Source organism: Phascolarctos cinereus, unplaced genomic scaffold, assembly GCF_003287225.1.
Source record: "Phascolarctos cinereus isolate Bilbo 61053 unplaced genomic scaffold, phaCin_HiC Scaffold_4;HRSCAF=312, whole genome shotgun sequence".
Classification (NCBI taxonomy): domain Eukaryota; kingdom Metazoa; phylum Chordata; class Mammalia; order Diprotodontia; family Phascolarctidae; genus Phascolarctos; species Phascolarctos cinereus.
In genome coordinates this window covers 83,857,958-83,873,388 of record NW_027555847.1, presented here as the reverse complement: position 1 = coordinate 83,873,388, position 15,431 = coordinate 83,857,958, and the positions used below count along the sequence as shown (strand labels likewise).

The 15,431-nt window shown below is 52.6% G+C and overlaps 1 protein-coding gene across 1 annotated transcript; it reads right to left on the bottom strand.

Moving 5' to 3' along the window:
* Positions 1-791: 791 nt before the first annotated feature.
* Positions 792-13,225, bottom strand: LOC110217029 (dual specificity protein phosphatase 7). Its single transcript, XM_020999159.2, has 3 exons — positions 12,740-13,225; positions 8,702-9,130; positions 792-3,091 (listed from the first exon to the last, which is right to left on the bottom strand). The coding sequence occupies exons 1-3, from the start codon at positions 13,137-13,139 to the stop codon at positions 2,784-2,786; spliced, it is 1,137 nt and encodes a 378-aa protein (XP_020854818.1). The 5' UTR covers positions 13,140-13,225; the 3' UTR covers positions 792-2,783.
* Between the last annotated feature and the right edge of the window lie 2,206 nt (positions 13,226-15,431).

Here is a 15,431-nt window from a genome sequence, read left to right as displayed (position 1 = left end):
TACAGTCTCTCTTTGCTAGCAGTCTGGATTATTGCCATTGTCTCATCCCTTAGGTACTAAAACAATCCTTCTTATTCTTAGCTCTACACATGTAACTTATCTGCTCAGAAATCTTCAATGGTTCCCTTTTGCTCACTATATTCACATCCATTAATCTGGCCATGAAAGCTCTCCACACCATGGAGCTTCCCTTCAAAATCTGAGGACACAGTATTACCACCATGCACTCCTATGCTCCAGCCGAAGCATCCTGGCTCTTCCTCCCACACCCATCTCTTCTGAGACTTCCAACAGGTTGGCTCCCAAACCTGGAAGGGCCTTCCTCCCTAATATCCTTAGCATCCTTTGGAGCTCACCTCCTACTGAGGCCTTTCCTGATTTTCTGGTTGCGTGTACCTTCTCCAGCAGCCCCAAATTACATTGCATTTACTTCTATGCGTGTACATGACTTCTTCTGGATTAGAATGTAAGCTTCTTGAAGGCAGAGACTGTTTCACTTTTCCCAGCACCTAGCCCAGCATGCAGGGTCTTTGGAAAGTCAGAAGGTCAGCATGCACAGGACACCATAGGTCCTTTCACACTGCTCTTCTGTAGCTTGGGTAGAACCCCTGCTTTACCACTGACTACCTAGGTGCCTCTGGGAAAGTCACTTAACCTCTGAGCCTCTATTTCCTCATCTGTAAAGCGATGCTCTCTGAAGTACCTTCCAAATCCTAGATCTGTGATCTTGCCTACACACAACTGCCCCGGCTTCTGTTGGTTAAGGAGAGTTATCGGACACAGAAACACTCTTCATTTTATTAAAGAAAAAATAATATTTATTTGCAATATAAACAAAGTCCCATTATTGGTTCAGGATATATATATGTCATATATATATATATTATATATATATATATATATATATATATGTAGGGTCACAAATTTTCCTTCATTAAGTCACAAAGCAAAACCGGCCCTCTCTAACAAACCCTCATTTGCACATAGATGCATCTTTCTGGGTTGTTGAATGTAGTTCATTTGTTTTTGTTTTTGTTCTTTAAAAATAAAAGAATTAAAAAATGAAAATAAAAAAAGGAACCATCCACAGCCCAGGAAGCTGTTTGGTCAGCTCTCTCAGCCACGACACTTTTTTGATAATTCACGGCCCCAAAATTCCCTGAAAATAAAACCTTCGATGAGGTAAGATGCAGTGAACACATTCTCCATTTGCTCTGAGGCTCCCACACTCTTCCTCCCACTCCCACCTTGTACCCTCCTCAACCCCTAAAACATCATTACAAAAAGGAGGACCCCTCTCCCCGGATCCCTACCCCCCCCGCCCCCCATGGATATCACTGTCCTTTCCTCCCACTCCTCTAGCTGCCTTCCCTGGCCCCTCTCCCTTTTCTTGACACCAGGTGGAAACAGAAACAAGTCTTCTCTCTGTAGAAGGCACGGCAGGACAGGGGTTGCTCCAGCCGGACAGTGGGAGTGGGCCTGAGTTCCGGACATTGCCGGTTTGAGGAAAATGACAGAGAGGTGTAAGAAGAGAGAAACTCCAGAAGTAAAGAGGGGTCAGAACAGACCCCTCACCCCACCCCAACCCCCAAGCCTATGCCCCTATTTAGATGCCCCAGCCCTCCACCCAGGCTAAACCAAAAGGTAGTGAGTTAATGTCAGGTCGTCAATGGCAGTGTTCCCAGCATAGGATACTGGGTGAGACCAGAGGGCTAACACCCTCCCTGGACCCATTGCCCAACACTGTAACTCTGTCCTTGGCCGTTCCAAGTAGGATGTCTTTGAAGAATAAGCATGGAAAGGAGGCAGATTTACAAACCCCCAAACCCGAAGGTAACCCAGAAACAACTGCAGCTTAAGCATCATCTCCATCAATTCAGTGCAGAGTTGGGGGTGGTGGGGAAGAAGTCAAAGGGAGAAGAAGGGAAGAGATTTACAAATGGGCATCAGCCTTTCTGACCCTCATCGCGTCCTCTTAAAAGCCAGCAGCTGAGCAGCCTCTCAAAGAAGGACCCAAACATGCCAGGACAATACTCCAAGGCTTCACAAATGTGCAAAATGCATTTGGTCAATCGAGACATTGGATATTTTTTCCTTTAAAAAAAAACCGCTAAACAAAGACTAAGAATAATCTTCTCTCTCTCTCTCTCTTCTCCAAAGAGGAACAGGAGAAAACACTTGGTTTTTCCACAGCCCGCCACTGTCTGTACACATGGTCAGAAAATTACATGCCTTTTTTTTTCTTTTAAAATGAGTTTGAATGCTCTGTACTCCAGAGAGCTTGGCTTTACCTGCCCCCCTCCCCCCGACAAGAGTAAACTCAAGCTTGTATCTTTTAAAAAAAAAAAAGATAAAGAAACAAATGCCACCATGATCTCGGGGCTCTTCGGGAAGGTTTCCAAGGGTGCTGGCACTTCCCAGCTTGCCTGCTGATATAGGTACGTGTCCAGGCTTCCCCACTGCAGAGGCTGCCAACAAGGGAAGAGGGGGCAGAAGGCACCTGTGGCGACTGCCCTCTGAAATCACCACCGGACATCAGGATGCTCAAAGCAGCTCCCGACTCAGAATATTTTCTCTTCCATCTTGAAAAGCAGCAAACGGATCTTCCATGGCTTAAGGGAAGCTAGTCCTCTTATGGTCGTGGCCCATAGAGGAAGGGGCCCACAGGCGATTTTCACCAGCGGCCCACATTACGCGGTGTGTTTTGTTTTGTGAAATGCTTGAAGCTCCAGTTCCTTTGCAAGAATCCAAATGCACGCCCCCCACCCATGGGGGCCCCGGCCTCATGTAGACTCGAGGGTGTTGAGCTGGAAAAGGTTGTGATTGGTGGGTGTTGTAAAGTACAGCTGCTCGCTGGGGACACGATTGTCACAGGGGCTGCTCAGGCCCAGGGTCCTCTCAAAGTCCAGCAGCTGCCCCATAAAATTGAAATTTGGAGAGATGTTGGACTTTTTCCTCTTTACAAAGTCATAGGCATCGTTCAGAGACAGGTTCAGTTTCTGCATCAGGTAAGCCACGGTGACGGTGACGGAGCGGCTGATGCCCGCCAGACAGTGCACCAGGATCCCGCACTTGTTGGAGCGAGCCTCATCTGAAACAGAGGGAAGGAAGGATGGAAGGGTGAGTGCCTGCGTCAGGAGCCGGCCAATCTCACCCCAGGCCTTAGTCTATTGTGCATTCATGGGCACACGGCTACAGACCGCTAAGGGTTTTTGTGTTGTCTATTCAAACAGCCTAGAAAGTCCATGGGGGATGGGGATGGTTACAGTGAAAAGGTAACTGGGCTCTCACCAGAAGGGTGACCCTGAGCCAGAGCCTTAACCAAGTAAAACAAGCCCTGCTCTCCTCTCATAGAACTGGGGGATAAAAGAAGCCTTAGCAATCATCTAGTTCAACTCCTTCAAATCACAGAACAGAATTACCAGAAGTGAAGGGACTCGCTCAAGGTCATGCAGTTTAGTAAGCAGTAGGGCAGGACTAGACATTCAGGTCTAATTGTCTCTCTGCTGCACGGTGGTCCACCAGCTCGTAGGACCAAATAAGAGAATTCATGAAAAGCGTTTTTCATTGTAAAGTATACCGTGCAGGTGTGAGTTCTGATCATCCCCATTCTTTGGTACAGCCCAGCCTGGGCATCACACGGGCACACCTCACTCCACGCAACAGCCAAGGTCCTCAAAAATGGGCTAGAAACCTTTTTTTTTCCTCCCCTCTCCCAGTCAATCAAATCCTTTTTTCATGAACATGAGGAACTTGCTATTTAAAGCACTCTGTGGCAAGTCATGAATCATTACCCTTAAATTTCTTTAGCATAACCTGGATTTTCATACATGTGACTTGCCTAGAGCAGGGCTCCCCCTCACAATGAATGCTAATCACAAGACTCACCCCTTCCAATCCTCAGGGACCACTTAGCTTAACAGACCCCTTAGCCAAGATCTCTCTTTCTCTCTCTCTCCTCCCCCACACAGACACAGCAAAAACAACCCTTGTGTCACCATTGCGAGACCTCATCCCCAGGTTCCCCGACAAGAGTTACAATCCAGGCTACCCACCCAGCTAGGCCAGTTTCCTTACTCTTTTTTTGTAAACACTAGACTCATTCCAGCCTCTGGGTCTTCATTCATTACCGGCCCTAGAATTTACTGAGATGGCTAATAGTTATTAGTGTAGAGTCCTGCAGTCAGGTCCCCTTCCCATGCCTAGCTGGGGCACAGAGGTGAGAAAGCTATGCTGGGCCACCAGCCCTGGCGCCTGGGGCCTATGATATAGGAAGGCTTTGTAGATGGGCCCAGAGATGGCCTGCTGGATGGTCTGATGTCTAAGGAGCAGCCTAGTTTATCACCAGAAAACTGGCTACAAGGTGATGAATTTCAAAAATAGACACATGGGAAAACATGCGCTAAAGTGTGGGAGAACCAGGAATCCATGTTGGTGTAGGAAGTACCCCTAATAAAAATCACATATAGACAAGAAAGCATTTAGAGCTGAAGGGATATCTTCCATGAGGGGACTGAGACCCAGAGGTGACATGAACAGTCTGAAGGCCATAACAGGAGCAAAAAGTAGCAGGGTCAGCATTCATCCCCAAGCCTTAGAACCCCAAAGTCAATGACCTATCCAACCCAGGGCCTCCCAAATCATGGACCCTGGGAAGAATGAAATGTAAAGTCATGCACTAGGGTTCCAAAAACTCAATTGCACTAGTGTTTGACAGGCAATGATTGCGTAGAGAACAGCTCCTATGGAAAAGACTTGGGGGATTGGGGAGGGGGACCCTAAAAGCTAAAAAAAAAATCAAAACTAATATGGAGGTCAAAAATGTAATGATATCTTAAGCTGCATTAGGAGAAGAGTATCACCTAGGAGGTGATGGGTTTACAGCCCTTTGGTCTAGTCAGACATCTGGAGTACTGTGGTCACTTCTGGGAACCACATTTTAGGAAGAACTTTCCACTGGACCTACCTAGTTTGCCATTGTAAAGAAAACAGTAAGAGGACTAGAAGATATACTAGCCGTCATTCACATTTCTATAATTATATAAATTTTACAGCCACTCTCACTGAGTCCTCACAATAACCCTGAGGTGTGATAGTCTTCCCATTTTATTGATGGGAAAATCCCGGCTCAGAGACCATGGTTACCCAGCCAGCACATGTTGGCGGTGGAAGCCGAGCCCTGTCTTCCTGACTTCTTGTCCAGGCAGGGCCCTTTCCACTTTATCACACTCCCTCTCCCACAGGCCACCCAAAGATCTTCGGAAGAACCTGGGGATGTAAGGCTGAGAGCAGAACAGATTTGGGCAAGGGGGAGGAGGGATGTACCTGCTTTTAACTATCTGAGGGGCTGCCATGCTGAAGGCTTGCTCTGTTCGGTGCCAGAAAGGGGGCCAGGCTTTGGAGAACAAGGAAGGTGGCCAAGAGAATGACACTTATTATAAGGGGAAAACTTCCCTGTCATGGGAGGTCCTCACACTGCAGCTGGTAACACCCCTGAGTGAAGGGATTCCAGGTAAAGTCAACTCTCCCTGACACCTCCCCCCCCCCTCCCCACAGGGAGCTCTCCTTTCACTCAGGACTTTTCCATTCATCCTCAGCACTGCCCAACTTACTGCTCTATTTTCTGTCCATAGGGCACAATTTAGCATTTTTATCACATTCAGATAGGATGAATAAAAACAATGTTTTGTTCTCTCATTGTTTCAGCTGGAGAAGTCTTATCTGGTCAGCCTGGGCACTGCCCAGGCCTGCTCCTCCCCTGGCTCCCCTGACGGCCTGGCCTCTGGCTCGGGCTCCCCCACAAGACCTTTTGGGCTTTGGGACACAGAGGAGGCTGGTGGATGACACGGTGGGTCATTCGTACGGAGGCAGGAAGAACGGGCCGGCCCAATGTGTTTCCTAGCCCCTCAAGTCCTGACTTGGGAGGAAGGGCAGGGGGTGAGGGATGGGAGCTGTGACTGGGAGGCATGATAGGATTAGATTATAGGTTGTTCAAGCTTTGTTCTCAGGGCTTCAGCTCTTTCTGGGATCAGCCTCTCCAGAGTCAGATGAATTCCTGTTCTTTAAGTGTGTGTGTGAGGAAACTCTCCTCACTTGGGTTAAGACACCAGGATGTGGGGAACAGGATGTGTGTCCTCGGGGGCCCAAGGCCCAGTGACACACTCCCTGATGTGAAGCCATTTCCTCCTCTCTGTTGGTTCCTTTACTGAGAAGGCCGGTACACAGAGACCAGAACAGCCTCGCCTCCAAAAGTCAGTGGCCTAGGGCTCACTTTGCCCTGTTACCAACTGTGCTGCTCAACGCTTTCAATGTTTCCTCACGTATAGTAAGATGGTATAATGGAAGGGAATAAGCATTTCTATAGCACCTAACATGCACCAGGCACTGTTCTCAGTGCTTTAAAAACAAACATTATCTCATTTCATCTTCACAATGATCCTGGGAGGCAGGTGTTATTAGCACCCCCATTTTACAGATGAGAAAAGAGGCAGACAGAGCAGAAAGAGGTTACATGACTTGCTCAGGGTCACACAGTCGGAGTGTCTGAGGCTGGATTTGAACTTGGGTCCATCCACCAACAGCCTCTGCCAACAATGGGTCCTGGAGGTGGTATGGTATGTTAGAAAGAACAGAAGATTGGAAATCTGTGGACCTGAATTCAAATTCTGGCTGCTGTACTTACTAAGTCAATGGATTCACATTTCTCGGTGAGTTTCCTCGTCTACGTCACAAGAGTGTTGGACGAGGTGATTCATCAGGATCCTTAGGAGTCTAAACCCTTCTGTCTCTGTTCTGCCTCCCTAACACGGGAGCCGGGCCTCAGACTGGACTAGATGGAGGATGAGTAGTGTAAAATGGCTAGATAAATAAATAAATGCACCCTAGGGATCACAGCTGAGTGAGTCCTCCTCGGTTCTTCCACTCCTTTGATCAGCAGCCTCACGGAGGCTGAAAGAAGACGAGATCAGAGAAGTTGGGATGCCGGGGTTAGACTCTCCCTTCAGACACCCCCAAGCCATGACATCCTTGAGCAAGTCTGAGGGTTCATGGGAGTAAAGAGCTGGAAAGGACTGGAGACAGCTGAGCTCAACCTCCTCGTGTTCAGAGGCTGCTGAAGCTCAGAGGGTAAGTGACTTGCCCAAGGCAGTAACAGAGAGGAGATCTGAACTCGGGTCCTCACTCCAAACAGCTCTGGGCTCCCCTTGAATTTTCTGAGTTACAAGCTGCTGACTCGTAAAACACGAATAATATCCACATTTCCCATCACACAGGGTCACTGCAAAGAAAGTGCTTTCTAATCCTCCAAGATCTATAATAATGGGGGAAGCAATAAGACAGTAAGTACTGTACTATTTCTTCTTCTGAAGGGATGTCCTCTGGCCACCCCAGGATGAACCAAAGGCACCAGGCACTCTATCCTTGCATCTGGCCCTGTTACAGAGCAGCTGGTCTAAATGGAGAGGAGGAAGGGGAAGAGGTTATGGCAGGGGACCTCCCCCCAAACCCAACCCCACATTCCAGCACTCTTTCCTCCCAATTCCTGGGCTTTGACAGCTAAAGCCATCAAACAATCCCCTTAGAAGAGGATGATGTGGGTAATTCCCTCATTTCCTGTTACGAAATTCAGCCATGCCTAGAGACTGGCACCAAAGTATCCCCAAGGCTGAGTCCAGCACAAGAGTCCTTCCCCTCGGCCTGGGCAGGTGCCCTCTGCCTTCCTGACCAGCCTCAGAGAGCTATCAGAAGGAAACTGCCACGCACCAGCACCAACAGTACCCACTATCCCCTACCTTCTCCCACCCCTCTCTTCTGACCACATACATGACAGCTCGGTGGGACAACGTGTGAGGGAGGAGGCTGCAACTCTGGCCTTCGCTATCCTGAAGGAGCAAAAAGCTGAGCCCTGCATTGCCCTGGCTCTTTAGCTAAGAAAGACCCAAACTCTCTTAGCCCACCAGCTGGGTATCAGGAGGCATGATGCAGAAGCAATTCAGGGGGATCTCAGAGGAACTGGCCAGAGTTCTATAGAAAGAACCTGGCATCTAGCAAGGTGTCCCTTTAAGGTTACTGAGTCCCTCCCAACAAGACCCAGATACCCAACCTAATCAGAGAGACTGGTGACTGAAGAGCCTTAAAAATTCCCTCAGCCACCTATTTGCTCAACTAGCTTTCCACCCTCGAGAAAGTGAAATTCTTCTTTGTATCAGACTTCTTTCCCAAGTCCGACAACCTGGCAAACTCACATGCACCATGTGAGACCATCAAAGGATGTTCTACGCAATTCTACCAGGAGCCCCAAGTATGCCTTTGGCTCGGCAGACGGATCCCAGGCCTCCTGCTTGGTAGAGAGATTTTAAACAGGCAGGCGCAGACAGCCTCGCCAGAGCGAACCCTCACAAGGCATGACACACCTCCGTCTGGCGCTAAAAAAGGTATGATTCAGAAAGCAACACACACACACACACACACACACACACACACGTGGGAGGTCGATCAGCTGCACTGTTTTGCCTGGAGACCAGGACCACAAAACAAGACCAGGAGGCTGGGGGAGGCAGCCCCCAAGACTCCTCAGTACAAGTTGGGAGCTGCCTGGTGGGAGGGTACCATCAGAAAGAACACAAACACACACTCCTGCACGCACACACACACACACACACACACACACACACACACACACACACACACACACAGTGCCTACCGATGAACGTGATGGCCTCAGGAAAGAACTGGGAGAGATTCTGACTCCAGTGATCGGAGATGGGGATCTGTTTGTACTTGAACTCCCCTCCGTGTTCAAACATGTTGGGCAAGTTAGGTGTCACATTCAGGATGTACTTGATACCATACTTCCCCAGGACATCCAGGTTGGTGGAGTCCTTGGCACAACCCAAGTACAAGTAGGGCAGGATCTGGACGGGGAAGGCTGGCTGGTTGGAGGGTAGGGGGCTGCCATCTGACTCGGTGGCGCTGCCAGGCTCTCGGTCGGACTCTCCGTCCGAGCAGTCAGAGCTGATTCGAAGGCCACCCAGGCCCAGGACTGAGGCTGGGGGAGAGTTGCTGGGAGAGGAAGTATCCAGGCTGGTCTCACAGTGCTCCGAGTACTCGGTCTGAAACTTGTTGAAGCCACCTGGGGAGAAGGAGAAGGTTGGTTAGGGCGTCATCACTCAGCCTACACCACAAACAGCGTGGTGTAGGAGAAAGAGTATTGGCTTTGGAGGTTCAGATCCCATCTCTGACAATGACTCCCTTCACCACCTTCAGCAAGTCCCAACCTCCTGGACCTTGGGTTTCTCACTTGTAAAATGCAGGGCCTGGCCCAGATGGTCTCTGAGGTCTAGGTCTACAGCTATGGTCCTAAGCCCCCAAAGCCATCACTAAGCCAAAACACTGAATGCTACCACGAGCCTTGCTATGGAAGAGACAGAACACCCCAGCCCTGCTCATACTCTGAGCTGGGGAGATAAGACAAGAAAACACAAGACAGTGTGTAATTGTTTGCACCTTGAAGACAATCAGGACAGAGGAAGGGAAGGGGATTGTGGGTTAGAGTAGTCAGGGAAGGCTTCCTGGAAGAGGTGGCACTTGAGGTGAATGGTTTGTTCCCTTTCATATACCAGGGGAGGCAGCCAGTACCTCAAGGAAGGTCCCATCCCAACCCCCCACCTCCCTCCTCACCTTCAATAATAGCAGAGTCAAACTATTGTATGAGGAAAAAACAATGGATTTGTAGGCAAAAGACCAGTGTTCCAATATTAACTTTGTCACTGTGTGACCTTGGGTAAACCATGTAATTGCCTCTGGTTCTTCCTCTGAAAAGGAGGAGGCTGGATTAAGTAATCTCTTTGGTTCCTTCCAATTCTACAATGTTATGATTCTATGATCACCCAGGAGTGGAGGGTGGGGAACAGCTGACTGTCCATCTGTTCATTCAAACATTTATTTAGTCCCTGCTGTATACAAAGTGCTGTGCCCATTTCTCAGTGCCTGGCATCCCCTCAGTCCCTGAAGCTCCTAGGGCCTCCGCCTGCACTCCCTAGGGATGGGGCTATCACCTTGGATAGCCAGATATAGGGAGCTCCTTCTCCCCCAGGCCCCTCCCTGTAGGCTGGAGTTCATCCTTCCATAGAGGGCCAGGTGCTCCTGGAGTCTGGAGTCTGCAGCAGCAGCAGCAGCAGCAGCAGAGCAAAGCAGGGCAGGGCCAGGCCTCCCCTGCCTTGCCTCCCCTCCCCCTGTCCCCGCCAGAGAGGCCATTTTGGAATGTTAATTGGAAACACAAGCAGTTTCCAGCCGGCTAGGGGTAGCTCTCAGCCAAAGGGGTTGTGGGGGGGGGGGTGAGGAGGAGTGGAAGGGTTCTCCAGAGACAAAATAGGCAGGGGGGTTCCCATCTGGGTTGGCAGAACTGAAACCTGTCAGGCCTTTGGGCAAGGCCAGAGGAAACCTCTGGCCAGAAGCCTGGACTCCTGGGTCCCTTCCTCCAGGTGAAATTTTATTGTTTCCCTTGGCTTCAGCAGCCGGGGAGGGGGTAAGAGCTTCCCTCACCCCTCCACTGTTAGACGGGTACAGAGAAAGAAGCCCCAACATCCTCCCTCCCTCCCTCCTCCTTTCCTCTCTTCCCCTTCCCCCTCCTTAAAAAAATGAATCCCAAGCCTAGTCTGCAGGAGGGGATGTCCTGGCTCAAGGGGGTTAGCTGAGGCCAAATGGATTAACTACAAACTTGCCAGAGAGAAACCAAAGTGAGCAGTAGCTTCCTCCCCAAGACTCTGGACTGTAGGATGTGGCAGACAGTGTGATGTGGTGTGAGGGGAGGAGGAGAAGGGCACTCCAGGGTCCCCACCCACCTGGAGGGACCAGGGTGACAGTCGCCCTCCCCTCTACCACCTACACTATTCCTTGTTTCAGCAACTGGAGAAAAAAGCAAGGAGGGGAAAAAAGTTTGTTCCTCCCACGGAAATCGTGCAGGGAAGAGAGAGGGGAAATGGAGGGGGGTCCCTGCTGCAGGATCATGGGGGGATGGGAGGCAGGGCCAGGGAGAGCTAGCTCCTCAGCACTACCAGGTGGGATAGCTAGAAGGGAGGGGAGGCCCAAGAGTTTTCCCCATTGGGCAGAGCAAGATAGAAGCCCCTAGGCTTGGTGGTTTTGAGGGATGCGATGGGGTCTGGAGTGGGAGGTGGAGGGGCCATCCTACCCAGAGCCTCTCAAGTCTCTCAATTTTACCTCTCCCATATACCGAACCATTTCCTAACTAATAGCAATGATTAACTGTGAGCACGTCTCAGACTCCCATACCCCCAGATTGTAAATCCTTGGAGGGCAAGACTGTTATTTTTTCCATTTTTGAAATCTCAGTGTCAAGCACCTAGGAGGTATTTAATAAATGTTTACTGAACTGAGGGCAAACTCAACTCCCAGAAAGGCAAACAGATAAGGCAAGGCGCAGGCTGATGAGGAAGGAGGGGAGGTGCAAAAGAAAGGACAGGGCTCAGAGAAGGGAGGGGACCCCAGCCCCTGGAGCTTCATTAGGATGGAGTCTAAAGTAAAGTGAGTCCAGAGAGGGGAGGACAGGGCCAGGCAGATCAATCCCTCTGCTCTGGGTCAAATTCTGGGTTAGGGAAAAAGGGGACCTGAGGAAGGGAGAGGTTCAGGCAGACAGTTAAGTGTGGACTGGGGGGAGGAGGCTAGCATCCAGAGGGGTAGAGATAGAGTATGGATTTGGGGTGGAAGGGGCATAGAAATTGGGGTCTAGATGGGGATAGTCTGGGTTAAAGAGAGGGGTACCCCACTTCCAGCAGGATTAAGAACAGTCAACTTAGGTTAGGGCAAGGGGGGCAGGTCCTAGCTCGAGGCTGGGGGGATGTGTGGTAAGGATGGTCAGAGTTTGTGTGAGGATAGAGGGAGAAACAGTTTCTACTTGGGGAGTAAAGGTCGTCTAAGCATGGGTTGGGGAGGGCAGTTCCTGAGGAGTGGGGGGAAGGCAGAGAAGAATGGTCAGTTTGGGTTAGGGTGAGGGGAGCTGAGGCAGTTCCCAGTGCAGGGCGAGGAACCGTGGTCAAAGTCTGGGTGAGGAACTCCTAGTTCCAGTGGGGGGTAAGAATAGTCAGTCTGGCTTAGGGTAAGGGGAGGCAGTTCCTACTTTGGGGAGGGTGGTGGTAGGAATGGTCACAATCTTGGTGAGGGTGAAGGGGCACCTGAGCTCCTAGCTGGGGGAGGAAAGCATGGCCAGTTTGTGTGCAGGTGAGGACAGACCCCAGCTCCTAGTTCCACAGGGTGGGGTAAGGATAATCAGTTTGGGTTAGAGCCAGTTCCTAGATGGGGAGAGGTAAGGATGGCCAATGTGGGTGACAGCAAGAAGGGTCCCAGTTCCTATCCAGGCGGTAAGAAGGACCGGGTCTGGGTGAGGAGGGGACCCCAGCTCCTAGCTGGGGGGGGCGGGGTTTAAGAATGATCAGACTCTGGGTGAGGAGAAGAGGGGGCAGCTTCTAGTTGCGTGGGCAAGTGTGGCTGGTTGTCCTGAAGGAGGACAAGGGATCCCAGCTGGGATGGGGGGGTTAAGGTTGGCCAACCTGGGGGAAGGACAGGGGACCCCAGCTGGGTCGATGGGAACACAGAGGGCCCTAGCTGGGTCCGGAGGAGCGCGCCGGGGCCCAGCTGGGATGGCGGGATACAGGGGGCCCCAGCTGGGTGGGGGAGCACGCAGAGCTCCCCTCCTCCCCCCCCCCAGCCCCCGGGCCGCCCGTACCTTTGAGGTAATAGGCCTGGCAGCCGTCGTCGCGCAGCTTCTGCAGCAGGAGGCCGAGCACGGAGCTGGGCGCGCCGGGCTCCGCCTGCCAGTCGGCCGTGGCCTCGTCGTAGAGCAGCACCGTGGCCGCCTTGCAGCGCTTGGCGAAGCGCTCCTTGTCCTCGTGGTTGGGGATGATGGAGCGGATGGGCAGGTTGCCCTTCTTGAGGCGGCGCAGCATGAGGCCGGGGATGGCCAGGTTGATGGCCGTCTCGATGTGGGACGACTCGAAGAGCTCGTGCGGCCGGCAGTCCAGCAGCAGCAGCGACGCGCCGCCGCCCGACTCCAGCTCCTCCTGCAGCCACTCGGCGCTCTTGCACGGCATCGCCACCGCCATGGGCGCGCGGACCCGATTTTTCATCGGGATCGCGGACGGGCCTGGGGGCCCGGGCCGGGGACGGGCCGCGGGCGTGGACGCTCAGTAGGCGGCTCTCGGACGGATCCCGGGCGGCCCCGGGGCCGCAGCTGCCCCCGCCCCCGAGTCCCGGAGCGGGGCTGGGCCAGGGTCCGTCCCGGTCCGCCGCTCTGGCCGCCCGCCCGCCCTCTCAGCCGCCTCCCGGGACAGCTCGGCTCCTCCGCTGGCTCGCTGGCTCGCTCGTTCGCCCGTCCGCCCGCTCGCTCGCTTCCTCCCGCCAGCCCTCCCTCCCTCCCTCGCGGGCTGCAGCCTGACAACTTCAATTAAAAAGGGGCTTCTGTAGCAGAGCGGCGTGTCCTCCTCCGGGGGGCGGGGCCTGCGGCGGGGCAGGCAGCCCCGGCTTCAAGCCGCGCCCACACCCCGAAGCCTGCACCCGTCTGGCCTGCGGAAATCCGCCCAGCAACACAAAAGGCTAAGAAGCCTCGGGGAAATCCACGTGAGCACCGCCTTCTTAGCCACCCAGGCACCACCCCGCCAACTCAAGCTGCTTTCCTTCTGTTACTACTCCCAGCCTCTCCCCGAGCTTCTAGATTTGGGGACCCTAGAAAGACCGCAGGACTGTAATCTCGTGCCCCCCACGGCCGGCACGCTCCCTTTAGCAGCAGAGGCAGGTTAAAAGGACCCCGCCAGAGGTCAGAGGAGCTGGGCCTGGAAAGAGATCAAAGAAATCACAGAATCTCAGAGTTGGAAGAGACCTCAGTAGCTTTCTTTAAAAAAAAAAATCCCCTCTACAACACACCCAAGTGACCATCTAGCCCAACCTTTTATGGAGCTCACCTAGCACAATGTCCACATTTGACAGAAGAGGAAACCGAGGCCCAGAGAGACTTGTCTAAAAATGTTGTAGAGGGGGGATTCAAATCTGTCTCTTTGATTAAAGCTAGAGCTGTCCAGCTCATCCTAGGAGGCCAGGCTACAAAGATCGAAGGGGCAGGGCCATCCATCCTCCAATCCTCCCACAGCCTTAAAAGACCTGCTGAGCAGGCTGCCATACAAACTTCAGGGCCCTCTAGTAAAGCCCAAATCAAGACTGGATAGCTAGAAGGGCTAGAGTCACTCTCCTCCTCCAAAGACGCCGCGTCTTTACCTCCAGTGCTCAGGTCACTCTCTCCAATTCAAACACTGTCAGTTTCCTCCCTGGGATGGGGGAAGGAGGGACGTCTTCTCCCCAACCCAGACCTAGTCTCTTCAATCTTAGAGAATTCCCTTCCCCTACCAGACCCCATGTATCTTGAAATCTACAAAGCCACAGCCCATTGCCTACTTAGACTTGAGTCTGGAGGCCAGAAATCTTGGACTCCAGTCTCAGGCCAAGGGGAAAACTGCCCTGGGGTGGACCACTTCAGATGCAACCTAGCCTTTCTGCCCATTCCAGAGCTACATGTTGGGAGAAAGGGGAGTGACCTAAGTGCCCTGCGGGTCCAGACCCTAGCTTCTCTGGGCAGAGACGAGCAGAGACCCTGCTGACAACCGACAGGAAGAAAAGGACCCTAGGACATGATGACCCCATTAAAGGGACTGCGCGCCCTTTAAGAAGGCTTTAAAAAGCTGGGGTTATGATTGACCACAGTTTGAGGCGACACGTGACTTTCCAGAGGCGGAGGAGGGGAAGAAAAAACTCTTGTCTAATCCCTCGCTTTCTTCCTCCCTCCCTTTTCTCTTCCCTCCCTTTCAGTTTCCCCAACCTACCAATCAGTTCCTGCGATGGGCGGGAGCGGTCTATCCAAGGCCCCCAATCCGAGGCCAGAAAGGAGAGGGCGTGGGGAGGTTGAGGAGGAAGGAGAACGGAGCGCGAGAGTGGGCGGAGGCTGGGGGGCGTGCCCCAGCGCTATGTATCGGCTTGCCGGCCGCGGGAGCCCGGACTGCGAGGGGGCGGGCTTAGAGGAGGTGAATGGAGAAGCAGGTAGAACTGTAACAATGTGACTACTTGGGAGCCCGGGAGGGCCTGAGCACGCATGCGCAGGACGCGGCCTGGCAGGCGCTGGGGCAGTGAGGCTGCCTGCTAAGAGCTGCTATGCGGTTCGCTGGACGCGGCCACGGCTTCTAACGGAGCTTGTAGCTGCCGCGCCTCCGCTCTCCAGCCGCCGTATCTCCTGGCTGCTCCGTAGGGACGGTGAGGGTTGGGATGGGGAGTGGGACGAGAAAGGAGAGGACTGGCACCGCTTGTGCTGCTGCTGCATGGTCCTGGAGCCCAGGACCGGGCATCCGGCCTGACCAAACCCGAACCCAGGGGAGAAG

Coding starts and splice junctions, on each gene's coding strand:
- LOC110217029 (XM_020999159.2), bottom strand. CDS start 13,139: ATGAAAAATCGGGTCCGCGCGCCCATGGCGGTGGCGATGCCGTGCAAG. Junction 9,131..12,739: donor CCAGGCCTATTACCTCAAAG/GTACGGGCGGCC, acceptor CCTTCTCCCCAG/GTGGCTTCAACAAGTTTCAG. Junction 3,092..8,701: donor TGAGGCCATCACGTTCATCG/GTAGGCACTGTG, acceptor CCTCTGTTTCAG/ATGAGGCTCGCTCCAACAAG.